Here is a 14,919-nt window from a genome sequence, read left to right as displayed (position 1 = left end):
CACATTGCCATTTCTGTTTGGCTACCTGAGTATTTGAATTTGCGGCCGTAGTTTTTCTAAGATTTTGTTCATTTTGTGATATACACACCTATGGTTTAGTACATTGCCCAAAAAAAGTGCATGTGCATTTTCTTCTCCCAATTATCCGCTTGCCCTTTGAACCTTTGAAACTTATTTGATTCAATCCTAATCAAGCTGACTTTTCAACGCGGTTATGAAATAACGAATGCAGGATTTGAGTGTGGATTGGCTGGCGAACAATATAACAAATTAAGTTTAGAACCTATGAAAGGCAACACCAATTGAGCCTAGAATAAAAGTTGCAAGAACATTATGAGCAAGATTATCATTATATAGTTTCGATCAACCTCTACAATTACAAAAATATGATTGTAAATAAGTACATGCATAAAATATAGACTGTATAGTGCATTCATCATTTATATTCCAAAAGCAAAATGCAAAACCTAGCATTCCATCACTTTACAAAAGTAAGAATCTGTATAAAATTGCGCTCGTCACACTTTCATGATGTACTTAAAATGCATTTATGATGGAATCAATGCCAAAGCACCAATCCATGTTTTTCTCAATGTAAGTAAGCATATTCATGGTTGAAAAAATGTTCGCTCTGTTGTAGCTATGAAACTGATGAAATTAACACCAGACGAATCAATCTATCAACAAGGGAATAAATTATTGCATGACTTTCTTGTTTTCGCCAATACTTGGCATAACTTAGAAATTGTGGACAAATTTTGAAACTCTGAATGTTTCAAAATATCAAGCTCATAATTTTGCACCTAAAACTTCAAATATAATTTTTCTTGCTCGGTGAAGTCTTTGGGATAGCATATGCTTGCAAGCTTGCAAATATCATCAATATCTACACGGCCCGTTTGGACAGAGGATTTGATTTTTGGTGGATATAGTAGAAGGGTGGATTTGTAATAAGGGTGGATCTGGAAGAATGGTGGACCCACATTCTAAGAAGAGTGGATTTATAATCAAGTGTTTGGATGATTTTTTAAAAATGGGGATTTGGAGGGTGGATATGATAGGATAAAATGTCAAAAGACTAAACTACCCCACTTTGATTTTTTAATGCTCAAAATTGGTTTATTTTAAATTAGAAATAAATTGATATTTGTCATTAATTTTAGGATAAAGTAGTTTAATTCTAGAATGTTTTTTATTAGAGATAAATATTATTTTCTGGAAAAATTAAAAAACGTAATTTAAAAGTGAAAAAATGGCAAGCTGTGTATATGTAAGAAATGTATATTATCTCGGGAAAATTTCAAAATGGCACCTGAACTTTGTACCAAATGTCACAGGGACACCTGAACTTAAGTTTATTTCAATTAAACACCTGTACTAACAAAATCTCCAAATTTAGACACCTGAACTTAAGTTTATTTCAATTAAACACCTGTACTAACAAAATCCCCAAATTTAGACCCCCGCCGTTGTACTCCGTCCCAAAAATTACTGATATAGCATCTCCAACCCGTTTAAGTTGTCCCATTGCACAAGTTTCCAACATGGGATGATGCACCCAAGCGAAAATCCATCATTAGAAGTATGCCGAGCAGAAAGAAGAACTGGGTTTGGGCAAAAAAACATGTGTAATGAGGCAACTTAAACGGGTTGGAGATGATGTCAGCAATTTTTGGGACGGAGTATAACGGCGGGGGTCTAAATTTGGGAATTTTGTTAGTACAGGTGTTTAATTGAAATAAATTTAAGTTCAGATGTCTTTGTGACATTTGATGCAAAGTTCAGGTGTCATTTTGAAATTTTCTCTATTATCTCAATTTATAAAACACCCAAGGGTATGGGCCTCCACACAAGATAAGTTGATCCAAAGGTTGAGATTGATTTGATCCAAGGGTTAATGTGTGCTCTCCAACTCTCTTAAGAAAACACCCACACTCTTACAAATCTATATAATAAAACAGAGCTGTGTTTGAATCCAAAGACAACCAACGCTCCAGATTTATCCCCTCCTTCCTCATAAATCAACGCCCTCCATTCTACAAAATGGCATGCCCGTAAATACTTAACATTTTTTTAGCATTCCCAATCACATATTCCTGTGCCTAATTTGGAAATCTGATTTTCAGACCCTAATTTGAGCATTCAACACCTTGATTTCCAGACCCTAATTTGAGCATTCCTAATTTGGAATGGAATTATAAGAAGTACGGGATTCATAGCCTTATTAATAGGATTTTTTTTTTTTTTGCCATAATCGTTGCCATTAGGAAACCAATCAAGCATATTTTTTCATGAAGTATGATTTTGATTTTATTTTCTTTTCTTTTCCAAAACCTAATTTTGTTACCTTTTCCTTTTGGTTCACAATTTGAAACCTTCTGCAATACTGTTTCTCTCTTTCTCTCTCTTCTTTCACTTTTCCAAGTTTAACGACGGTAGTTCCTCCACTCTACAAGGCCAATTGTTCTTCTACACAGGTTTGCACCTTCTCTCTCTCTCTCTCTCTCTCCTACCTAATGTGGCGTTGATTTCTTTGTCTATTTTCATATAGTTGAATTGGTTGCCGTTCAATTTCTCGGCCCTAATGTGGTAACAACAAACGTGATTGGGGTATTCTTGATGCATTTGATTGCAATTGAGGTGTACGTGAGGTGTGAGCAACTCTTTTTTCCTGCGTTGATTTCTTTGTTTGTTTTCATATAGTTTAATTGGTTGTCGTTCAATTTATCGGCCCTAACGTGTTAACAACAAACGTGATTGGGGTATTCTTGATGCATTTGATTGCAATTGAGGTGTACGTGAGATGTGAGCGACTCTTTTTTCCTAAGAAGTTAGGGCTATTGAGATTCATCAGGTTGTTCCCTCTCACGGTTGAACCTCCGACGATCCCCCAGATGCTGGTACGCGATGTATTTCTCTTTTTCACTTTTGAATGGGTTTCAATTGGTTCTATTAGTTTTTATTTAACGTTAGTTGCACTTTAAATTGGGCATTGCACTTGCTAAACTTTTGATTGGTTTTCAGTTGGGTATTTTGATCCTCACTTTAAGCCAATTTCTATCAAAATCTTACAAACTCAAGGTATGTAAAAATCTCTTAAAAAAAAAAAAAAGGTATGTAAAAATCATTATTTTTTTCCTTATAATTATCACTCTAAGTTGATTGTCATTGAGATGTAGTCTATCAATTTTGGTTCTTGGTTTGTTTCAAATATTGTTCACATCGCAATTTCCTTTTGTTAAATTCCGTCTGATTGTTAAGAGATTATTATGGCATAATGGTAACATGAATCATTGTCTAAAAGCTAGATTCAACAGTACTAGAGGAAAATTACCCATCTTCAATCATAGCCAGATTTCATTTTGGTTTCACTTGCATTTGCATTTGGATTAGATTTGATCATGAAACATCATGAAACAGAACTAGCCACTCGCTAAAATAGAAGGGTTTTGTGACAAAAACTAAAGGAATAATAAGCATTACGGTTTTCGACTATGACGGAAGAAAATGGATATTACCATATGAGAGAATCTTCCCATCCATACCAGATGTTACAATCTCTAAATCAAAAACAGAAAACAAACCAATGCCATGTTGAATTTCCATACCACAAGTTACAATCTAAACCAAATAAAGAAAACAACCAATGCCATGTTGAGTTTGCTGTGGACTAATTTGTGAGTACATAATAATTTGATGGTTAGTTCTCATATTTATCAACTAGCCTGTTTTAATTAGAAACTTTATTGTCATAGTTTTTTTTCTTTATTTTTTTTTCATGGACTCATGATTCAAGTAATGGGCATGTTAAAAATGCTATGTGTTCAGATTTTCATTCGATTTTGACTTTTTTTTCAATGATTCCCTTGATACTGCTTAACATTATAGTCACTGAACTCGGTCAAATAGCTGCAAAAGAAGTTGGCAATAGGATGATGGGGTGATTGGTTTAGTTTTAGATTTTTTTGCATCGTTATTATTCCCTCAATATTGTGGGCCACTTATTATCCTTATTTTGTTGTTTCTCTTGCCCCATTTTTAGGTTTCAGAGAGGTGAACCCTAATGGAATATAATATAGCATTTTGTTTAGTGCTTTGCCACGGTGTTAGATGCAGCAGGGGGTGAATGATAGAAAAGTTATTGAGATTAAATGTGATTCAACAATACAAGGGCTGAATAAATTCTTCATATTGAGATTGAGATTGAATTTATTTTTGCGCACTCTTAAACTTTCAGTGTCGTTAGTTGTGTCCAACGTGGTTTTGATTGGAGTTGCATTATCGTGGGGAGAGTAATTTTAAGCATCTTCGATTCCACATGCAAACTTTTTCTTGGCAAGGGGAACATGCATGAAGGGTTGTGTACTGGTGGAATAATTCGGTCTATCAATCTCACGAGTCATGACTGCAAGGGGGTATGGTAGAAAATCTATTCCCCAAGTTTACTACTAGGTTTTCTGTTGCATTTTTATATTTTCATCGTTGTTTTGAATAGGAAAATGATTCATAATAACTCTGAATTTTATGAGGTTTATGCGCGTTTGATTTTCTGCATGTGAAAGTTAGGAATTAGTAAAATATTTTTTCTTTATTTGCTGAATCAAGTAATTAACCAAATCAATGAGTATGCTTGCTATTTTTTCTTTATTTTCTTTTGGATCAGCAAAAGAATTTTATTAATCTTTGAACAAAAAGTAACAAAGATTAAACGGGAATGGAGGAGAAAAAGGCATCAACCAAAAACCTACATCTCAACTATGTTGGCATGTGCCTAGGCTAAAAACAATCATATGCCACCTGCTACCAAAGAAAGAAAAGAGTTGGCAAGGAGCCAACCACAACCGAAAACTATTAACCAAATACATCATCAAGAGCATCATTGTAAACCAAAAAGGGATGAATTTGAAACCACCATATCGCCACACTCAAATGAACTTGGAATTGTTGGACAAAGGGTTAAGATATTACACATGAGCCCACTATGGTGTGTGCTGAATGTTTGAGCCGTGCCTTCAGGCACGAGCATGCACTAGTATATTACAAAAATGTCATCTGTTCTTTTTACCCATTGTTTATATTACAAAAATGCTCGCACCTACGGCACTATAGGAGTGAGTGCGTAGTGCCGTAGGCACGGACAAACACTAGTCTCAATATATGTAAATGTACAGTTCTCCATTTCCAAATGAGTAGTGCCAGGGACACATCATCCCAGCCACATCTCAACCACACCATCTCATGTACCAACGGGGAAAACGAAACCTGCCTGTATGTACGTGAGAGGGTGTGGTTGAGACGTGGTCGGGCCGACGTCCCTCTATCATTTTTGTTTCCAAATACAGTTCCCCGTTACTCAAAAACAGTTCACCGCCGCAGTTCTCCATTTCCAAAGAACCCCTCCCGTAGATCCAAGGCGTCTTCTCCGTACGGCGACCTCTGCAACCCCCTCGTCTTCTCCGTCTGCCGCCGCCGATCATCCATCTGCTGAGTTTTCCGGCCGTAAGTTCCCCCCCCCCCCCCCCACACACCTCTCTGTCTGTCTCTCTCTCTCTCTCTCCGTCGATCATCTTCTCCATTCGGTCTCATTTTCCACAAATCTTCTTCGGTCTGGTTTCTGTCACTACTCCACACGCGTATAGCATTCCTTACAGCGTTCATAGTTTTTGTTTATTGATCTTTGGGGCGGCTTGTTTTTTTTTTTGTTTTTTTGTTTTTTTTTGTAGTTGATTGGTTGATTAAATGTAGATGTTTGGAAGGCCACCTACTGCTACTGCTACTGCTACTACTACCACTACAAGGTTGGTTTATTGTTGGGGTGCGAAATTGATAAAAAACTCTCATGTTCACCCTATTGGTAGAACTCAATTTGTTAGACTCAAGTCGGCGGTTTCAGCCGTTGCTTCCGAGTTAAGGAGGCCTCCTCCTTACTACTTGCCTGGCTTAGTTGCTTCTGACGAAGACGAAGATATAATTTGTGCCCATAAAAACAGCGGCAATGGCGTGGGTAACGCTTTGGGGCAATCGGATACTTGCAAGGTTGTTGAAATCTTGAACAGTTTGAGAGAAGAACCATGCCATGCACTCTCATTCTTTGACCAGCTCAAGGAACAAGGTTTTGTGCATAATGTTAGCACTTACATGGCCATTATTAGGATATTGTGTTATTGGGGTATGGATATGAGGTTGGATTCTATCTTATTGGGGGTTATCAAATCCAACGACAAACATTTGGGTTTCAAAGTTTCTGATTTATTTGAAGCACTAATCGAGTGGATTGAAGCAAAGGGCCCGGAGTCGTTGATACGGGCGTTTGATGCATTGGTAAAGGCTTACGTTAGCATTGGCAACTTTGATGAAGCCATTGATACTTTGTTTCAGACGAAGAGGCGTGGTTTAATTCCTAACATAATGACCTGTAACTTTCTTTTGAATTGTTTGATTGAGAGCAGAAAAAATGATACGGCTGTGGCTGTCTTTCGGCAATTCAAGCGGCTTGGTTTGAGCCCCAACGACTATAGCTACTGCATTGTGATTAAGGCACTCTGCAGAAAAGGTAGTTTGGAAGAGGCTGCTGACATTTTTCAAGAGATGGAGGAAGCTGGTTTGACCCCAAATGCCTTCACGTATACAACCTATATTGAGGGGCTCTGCTTGCAAGCGAGGTCAGACTTGGGGTATGAAGTGCTCAAAGCATGGAGGGAGCAAAATATTCCAATTGATGTGTTTACTTATTTTGTAGTTATTCGTGGATTTGTTAACGAGTCGAAGTTAAAAGAAGCTGAGTGTGTGTTGCTTGATATGGATGAACATGGAGTGGTTCCAGATGCATACTGTTATGGTTCCTTAATCCGTGGGTATTGTAAGATTGGGCATATACTTAAAGCTTTGGCGCTTCATAATGAAATGGCAACAAAGTGTATCAAAACCAATTGCGTGATTGTTGGTGTGATTCTTCAATGCTTGTGCCAAATGGGCATGGCTGATGAGGCAGTGGACCAGTTCAACAACTTCAAGGAGTTAAGGATATTCCTTGATGAGGTGGCATACAATATTGTAGTTAATGCATTATGCAAACTGGGAAAATTAGAAGCAGCAGTCGGGTTGCTTGATGAGATGAAGAGTAAGAAGATGAGTTTGGATGTTGTGCACTATACTACTTTAATTGGTGGATACTGTCTTCAAGGAAAACTTCTTGATGCCTTGAAACTATTTGAGGAAATAAGGGAAAAAGGTTTGAAACCTGACATAGTTACTTACAACGTACTGGCTCTTGGGCTTTCGAGAAATGGACTTGCACAAGAGGCCTTAAATCTTTTGGATTACATGGAGGGACAAGGATTGAAAGCGAGCGTTGTTACCCATAAAATGATCATTGAAGGCTTATGCACAGGAGGGAAGGTCAAGGAAGCTGAAATTTTTTTTAATGGTTTGGAAGAAAAGAATCTAGGCCATTGTGATGCCATGGTCAATGGCTACTGTGAAGCAGGCAATACAAGAGAGGCTTATGAACTCTTCATTAAGCTGCCCAAGCAAGGTTTTTCATTGAGTAGGAGTTCGTGCTTAAAACTTCTAAGTAACCTTTGTATAGAAGGTGAGAATGATAAGGCTCTTGCACTATTTGAGGCAGTTCTGGCTTCAGATGATGCCCCTTGTAAAATAATGTACAGCAAACTCATGGCTGCTTTTTGTAGCTCTGGAGATATGAGAAAGGCCCAGTGGGTGTTTGATACAATGGTTCGGACTGGGATAACTCCTGATGTTATTAACTACACCATGATGATAAATGGTTATTGTAGGGTTAATTGCTTGCGGGAAGCTTGTGAAGTTCTCAAGGATATGAAGGGAAGGGGTATTGAACCAGATGTTATCACTTACACAGTTTTAATTGATGGGCATTCTAAAGAAAAAATGAAGAAGGACCGCTGCCTTCCAAATGCAAAAGGGAGCAAAGGAGAACAGAATGAGGTTGCCACTTTGTGGAGTGAAATGAAAGAGATTGAACAAAAACCTGATGTTATTTCGTATACGGTTTTGATTGATTGTCATTGTAAATCAGACAACCTTGAGGATGCTGCTGTCCTTTTTGATGAAATGATTGATAGGGGTCTAGAACCGGACAATGTGACGTACACAGCTCTCCTACGTGGCTATTGTCGTCAGGGATACGCGGATAGGGCTGTAACCCTTCTTAATGACATGATATCTAGGGGGATTCAGCCGGATTCCCATACCATGTCAGCGTTGCACCATGGAATATTACAGGCCAAGAAGGTGCAGTTTTGTCACTGAGGACTGAGAAAAACTTTGGCTAGACAAATCAGTACCATGGCAGTGTTGTAACATTGCTTGTTAAAGGCCAAGAAAGTGCAGCTTTGGCATGAAGGACCAGTGGAGGATGAGGATGGCGGTCACTATTGAATTGTGATTCCAAAATTGGGTTGAAGAGGTTGTCTTTTTATCTCCACAGTAGATCCTTTCGTGGCAACATTCGGTCCTACCGAACTGTAATGATGTCATTCACCATATGCCAGGAAAGGTAATTGTTTGGGTTTTCTAGTTATATTGTTCGACAACTCAGTGGGCAGTATGTTTACTCATTCATGTCTTCATCAGGTACATGACAAGAAAAATGTTGGACCAAGACTGTTTTACGGATTGCTCCTGCATTTTGTGTGTCGCTATTTCTGAGGTAATCACTATTCACATTCTTTTTGAGGCACTGAATTGTTCTTCTGGTCATTGACTTCTTCTTGATCACATAAAATGACAAGTACCTGAATCCTTTGAAACAATACCCATACCGTTTGAATTAGAATCACTTTTGTCAACCTTATTGGTTTCTCTGTCAACTTTGTGTGCTTGGTGGGGTGAGTTATCTTCTTTTTCTTTTTCAATTTTTTCTCTTTTGGGGGCAGGGGTGATGTTGTGGGGAGTAGGTTAGCTGAATTAGTGAATTACTCCAGAATCTACTTGATTTTTGAGAGGTTGATTGTGTATGTAGTGAGAGAGAGACTGAAGGAATCAAGGGAGAGAAGAAGATAAAAAGAAAACCCAAGGAAATGGGAAAAATGGGGGAGCTGATCTCCCCTGGGAAAAAAATCTATTTTTTTGGAAAAGTTACACTGTAGGTCCCTCTAGCTTCATAGTAATATCGATCAACTCCCCAAGGTTTGTGAATTTCTAGTTCGACCCCCAAAATTCAATTTTTGCATTGAATGTAAACCTGGTCACAGTAAAAGGTCTCGCACACTTGGGTCTCACATCACTCAGACACAACATGCACATATGTGCGCGTGGAAGATATGTAACATGAAAACAAAATACTCCCTCAGTCCCAAATTGTTTGACCTATTTGGGATTGCGTGCCATTTTAGATTGCTCATATCTTTCGATTCATTAAGTTTTATGTGATTTTGAAAACTTTGTCTCATAGAACTAATTAAAAAAATAATATTTATATTACTTATTTTTTAACATTCACATTAAAAGATATAGACAATTGAAAATGACACGCTATCCCAAAAAAGTTGTTTAACATTTTGGGACGGAGTATCCTGCACATGACGACACGAAAAGAAAGCTCTATAAAGTGGACACATGTTCTCATGAACGGAATGCGAGTGTCAGAAACTCATCTCTTTCCATCAACCCACACCCCATTACCCCTAGGATCAAATAGGACTTCAATTCCAGTTATAACGTTAGGTAAGGGAAAATGTTAGAGTCATCACCGCCTTTCTGGATGATATTGGAAATTTTTGGGTTCCTCCAGAATGTTTTGGATTCCAGATAACGATGGAAACCTCGGGACTCCGCCTGTCCAGATACATCCAAATCCTACCGGAAACTTCCAATCCTTCAAACTTCTAGATTTCTCCACCGTCTTTCACTCACCATCCACGTAGATCTACAACTTTCTTGTACTATATCTAGGAATCTGTCTATAATTGTCCTGGTCTAGAATTTTTTAATTGTGTCTATAAATAGGAGGGTGGGTCCCATTTATAAGTATGTGCAAAGAGTGAGTGCATGAATTGTAGGGCATGACTCGTCCTCAGAAACCAAAAGTGAATCCACCTCTCATAGGAGCAAGCCCATTTACTTCAATTACTCCACCAGCATTGCAAGACCACACCCAGCAGTAACCCACCAAATATCTTTGACCTGTCGTGCTCTGAACATTTGTATCTCACCTTGATACTACTAGCTAGCAAATTCAGCGCCTTCTATAGCGCTTTAACATCATCATGGCATGTTATTATTATGGTGCTTCTACCATATTTAAATTTTTGCATCTTCTCCTTAAGTTGCCACTCCAAGAACTCAAAGTCGCCTCTAAAGGGCTGGCAAGCGCGCCTCCAGCTCAGTCATCTGTGCCTTGCAATCTCGAATTGCAGCCTTCAGGCCAGCCACCCTATCCTCCCCTAATTTCCTTCTAGCATCGCGATGTAGCTCTGTGATCTTTCTCCTTGGTGATAAGGTAACGCCTTGCCATCACATGCTTTTCCTTCCTGATTGCATCATCATGCTCGATAGATAAAAACCGCATCGTCGCCCATGTTAACCGCTCTTTGATTAAGAGAAAGTTAGCGATTGTACATGACTGGTCACATCATTCCCAATAGAGAAGAAAGCTTATAACCCCTTCATGTGCGACGATGCCAGCGACTGTACATCACTGGTCACATCACTCACACATGCCAGTGACTGTCTTGATTATTTTGGAGACGATTGCTCTAGAGGTACCTTAACTACTATAGATAGAATAAAATGTACAAGTCTATCCTAAACATTCATTTGTACCACACTTTAGAGTATGTAAGTTACCACGTCCTTGTCCCGTTCCTCGTACCCGAGCTATCCAGATAACATAACGTTGGACTTGCCTAAGGATATGGCTTTACTAGAAGCCTAAGGAGTGCATATGTCTGGGAAATGATAAGCACCAACATGTTTTAGATTCGCAGTGACACATATCCTAGATGTCTTGTGTTTTCTTGATTGTTTATGTCAATAGCTTATGATTTTGACATGCTTTTTTATGTCTGAATGAAATGCGCAAGACACGTTTGGGGCCTTGGCCCTTGCTTAAAGTGAATAGAGTAAGGATGTGAAAATCAAAAAGAAGTTTGGATACAGAAGCAATGTACAACTTAATTTGTGCCTTGGCCTTTTTCAATAGAATTTCTTGTTTTTTTTTTCCCTCTTGTATACTGTTGCTTTCAGCTTTGTGCTGTTCAAGTCATTCTTTGCCCACTTTGATATGTACAATTCATCTTTTTTTAGCGATTGATGGGCTTTATTGGGGTTTTGCTGATTGTTTGATAGTTTGAAATCTAGTTCTGGATGGTTGATGTCACATATATTAGATTTTTTCTCAGGCTTTTTATTACATGTTTCATCTTGCTACGCACCACAAATAAAGCAGAAGCAAGATGATATTCCTGGGGATATTCAGCATGTTGATTCAGTAAATGGAATTTCATATAGTCCAAATGCAGATGATGTCTCGCACTCTGAATCTATGCACAGAGTGGACATGAATCTATGCACAGAGTGGACATGACAGTTACTGCCTCTTCACCTGATGCTACTGAAACTTATGGTTCCATGTATACAAAATCTCCTGATTCCATTGATGAGTCAAGGAATGGTGGGAGTGATGCTTCAAGCAGTGGATCCCCATTGTTCCAGCTGAGGAAGGATGCTACAGTATTTGTTTCACAGACCTTGCACAGAGGTCACAAGAATCTTTGGCAACTAACAAGAAGCCGCGTATTAGTGTTGCTTTCCTCTGCTGCAGTTTGTTCATTGAGCATCCATCAATTTTTGAGAAATTATGAAGATCTGAATGTCTTCATCTTGGATGGGGAAGCTTTTTGTGGTTCCGAAGCAGTTGAGTTCAGACAGAAAGTGAAGGTGTTTGTGGAAACTATTTTGTTGCTTTTCATCGGCAAAATATATATGTAAGTCCTTACAGTGTTTATTGTTATTTCATTGGAAAAATTATCTTCTATTCTAGTGAGAGTTTGTCATCACATATCTCCCAAACGCTACTCCTATTCCAAAATGTATTCTGCACATATCATCCAAACACTCTATCAAAATCAAAATACATTCTGACCACAATCCAAAAAGCCAAAAATTCAAAAAGTTGAAAATGAAAAACCAAAAAATAGGCTCCCAAACACCCCCGAACATTTACTACTCCACTTCTCACAAGTCACACCACAGTCCCAATTTATTTACTACTAGTGGATGCCCGTGCTTGAAGGTACGGTGCAACGCATTCTAAACAGTCTATAGGCATGGCGCGACACGTTTTTGGAAACAACTGGAGTAAATTGATCATTGCCATGTTTCTATTTTTTTTTATTTTTATGGAAACATTTCTTTTTGGGTTTTTTTATTTATCAAATGCCATTGGACATGAATTTTCTTTTCCCTTCCATGTAGTAGTTATCTTTTTCTTCCCTTATTTGTGACTGTTCCCTTTTATGTTTTCCTTAGCCATTGCTTCAGCCTTCCTGACAAAAAAGAGTAAAATCTATATCAAAACTTTTAATGTATAAACCAAGAGATCATGACATGAAGAACTGAAAGTCTTTTTGTCAAGATTCAGACATTAAGAACCCATATATTATCAAGCTATAGAAATTGGCTATACACAGGCCATGACATGAAGAACCCATATACTACCAAGCCTGATAATCGTTTTATTGAACCTCTAGAACTTACTCATCAATACACCAATCAAAGGCTGAAACTTCAATACACTGAAATTTTTCGTGGATTAAACAACAATTTAACACACCACGCCTGGTAATCATATTTTTTTCCTTCTGTTTTTTCTTTGTTTTGAAGATTAAACAACAATTTAGAAAAACCCTAGTCTAGTGTGAAATTTAGAAGGCGGATTCTTACCTGAAAGAGAGAACCAAATGGGATTTTTTTTTTGTGGATATGGAGAAGATGTGTACCGAGATTGAGGCGATCAATCGGCGACGAATTGGGGATGGGGGGTCCAATCCGAAACGTCGAATGAGTTGGTGGGCGCTGAGTGTTTCGTTGTGCGTCGAGGAGTGGGTTCTGGGAGAGAGAAGGATTTAAAGACAGTAACTATGGAGGGAGGGAGGGAGGAGAGAAGAGTGAGGAAGACAGAAACGACTATAACCTATTGAAAACAGGTTGGATTACAGAAACGGGTAGACAGACGTGAGACTTGTTAACAGATTGGAATCAATGATTCAATCCAACGATTGTAACCTACAGCTAGAGACGTGCTTTTATTTGTATGGGTAGACAAAAACCGCTTTGTTTTATAATATAGATTTTTTTGGGGTAATTCATAGACCCAACTTTACTTTCTCTCTCTCTCTCAGCATAGTCCAAACCTAGCATGAAATCACAAATCACACCAAACGAAACCCAATCAAACCATGAAACCTCAACAATCTCTCTCCTCTTTCTATGTGAAACCCAGCGTGAAATCACACCAGACGAAATCCTCGTTCCATTGTTTCAGTTGCAATTTCAGGCCTTCGATCAGTAGCACTGATCAGGTTTTGTTCCGATCAGTTCCTCCGACCATAGGAGGAAAAGGGGATCACGTCGTTGTTGTTGATCAGTGGTGCTAACCACAGGTTTGGATTATTTTGTTTAGCGGATTTCGTTTTCTTTTTTGGCTTTGATGATTTGCGGGTATATTGGTCATGAGATGATTTAACCTTTGGATTCATAAGGCCCGGCTTTTGAATACCATGTTTGTGGGTATTATGAATACCCCTAAGGCTTGGCTTGCTAGTCCTTTGGATTAATAGTCCGAACCAATTTTGGTTTACCAAACAAAGTATTGGAGTTCCTTGGGATTTGTAGTTCAATCCTAAGGGCTAAGAGCATCCCCATTGTAATAAGTAGGGGTGTAAACGAGCCGAATCGAATCGAATATCGGCATGTTTGAGCTCGGCTCGATCAGAATTCGTCTGGCTCGAGCTCGGCTCGAGTTCGAATCGAGCCGGAAAAGTTCGGCTCGAGCTCGGCTCGACAAACATGTACGAAGCTCGAGCTCGGCTCGTTAGTATTCGATTTGGAATAAACGAGCCGGCTCGGCTCGAATTCGTCAACTTTTTGGCCTTGATATTGAAAAATTGGCTAAATGAGCTGAGTCGAACCGAATATTGGCATATTCGAGCCGAGCCGAGCAGAACCTATCTATTTCGAGCAGAGACAAACTTGTTTGCGAACCTATATATTGGCATGATCGAGCCGAGCCGAGCCGAACCTATATATTTCGAGCCGAGACGAACCTGTTCGAGTCGAGCCCTGCTAGGTTCGAGCTCAGCTCGTTTATCAAACGAGCCAAAAAATTGAGCTCGAGCTCGGCTCGTTTATCCTTCTAACCGAGCCGAACGAGCCCTTACCGAGCCAAACCGAGCCGAACTCGCGAGCTGCTCAGCTCATTTACAGCCCTAGTAATAAGCAAATGAGTGCGAATAAACAAATTTAACAATAATGCTAAAAAAAACACCCCACATTGTAATAAGCAAAGTTAAAAGTCTTTTAGCAAATAACCAAATTCCACCCATTCCATAACCAAACTTGACAACTTTTACCAATAACCAAAACTCAATAACCAAACTCAAAATCAATAACTTTAAAACACCACACATTGGAATTGTCTCATCGAGACGAATAATTTGGTGTGGTCGGATGCGTGATTGGAACTCTTTTGCGATTGGACAAATGTGTGTTGTGTACTGTGGGGTCTTTTTGTTAGGGATGCAAAAATAACCAATGTGGAGGTAGAGATTGCTAAGTTTGATTATGGATTAAATGAATAATCAAATGCTGACGTGACACATTTTGATTATTGATTTTGATTATTACCACTACAGATAACAAACGGGGCCTCAAATATCT

At 38.7% G+C, this 14,919-nt stretch overlaps 1 protein-coding gene across 4 annotated transcripts; it reads left to right on the top strand.

Annotated features, from left to right (window-relative positions):
* The first annotated feature begins 5,303 nt into the window (after positions 1 to 5,303).
* On the top strand, positions 5,304 to 12,016 carry LOC131324743 (pentatricopeptide repeat-containing protein At2g26790, mitochondrial-like). 4 transcript variants are annotated; one of them, XM_058356843.1, is made up of 4 exons: positions 5,304 to 5,499; positions 5,746 to 8,536; positions 8,614 to 8,689; positions 11,382 to 11,966. In XM_058356843.1, the coding sequence occupies exon 2, from the start codon at positions 5,746 to 5,748 to the stop codon at positions 8,287 to 8,289; it is 2,544 nt and encodes an 847-aa protein (XP_058212826.1). In that variant the 5' UTR covers positions 5,304 to 5,499; the 3' UTR covers positions 8,290 to 8,536; positions 8,614 to 8,689; positions 11,382 to 11,966. The 4 variants fall into 4 exon arrangements, with proteins under 4 accessions (XP_058212826.1, XP_058212824.1, XP_058212827.1 ...); XM_058356841.1 differs by having other exon boundaries at positions 5,325 to 5,499; positions 5,724 to 8,536; XM_058356844.1 differs by having other exon boundaries at positions 5,336 to 5,499; positions 5,724 to 8,536; positions 11,491 to 12,016.
* The last annotated feature ends 2,903 nt before the right edge of the window (positions 12,017 to 14,919 follow it).

This window comes from Rhododendron vialii, chromosome 4a (assembly GCF_030253575.1).
Source record: "Rhododendron vialii isolate Sample 1 chromosome 4a, ASM3025357v1".
NCBI classification, from domain to species: domain Eukaryota; kingdom Viridiplantae; phylum Streptophyta; class Magnoliopsida; order Ericales; family Ericaceae; genus Rhododendron; species Rhododendron vialii.
The sequence above is the reverse complement of the archived record's forward strand: the minus strand, read 5'-3'. Positions and strand labels throughout refer to the sequence as shown.

Excerpts from the sequence above, each read along its gene's own strand:
- LOC131324743 (XM_058356844.1), top strand. The coding sequence starts at position 5,746 with ATGTTTGGAAGGCCACCTACTGCTACTGCTACTGCTACTACTACCACT.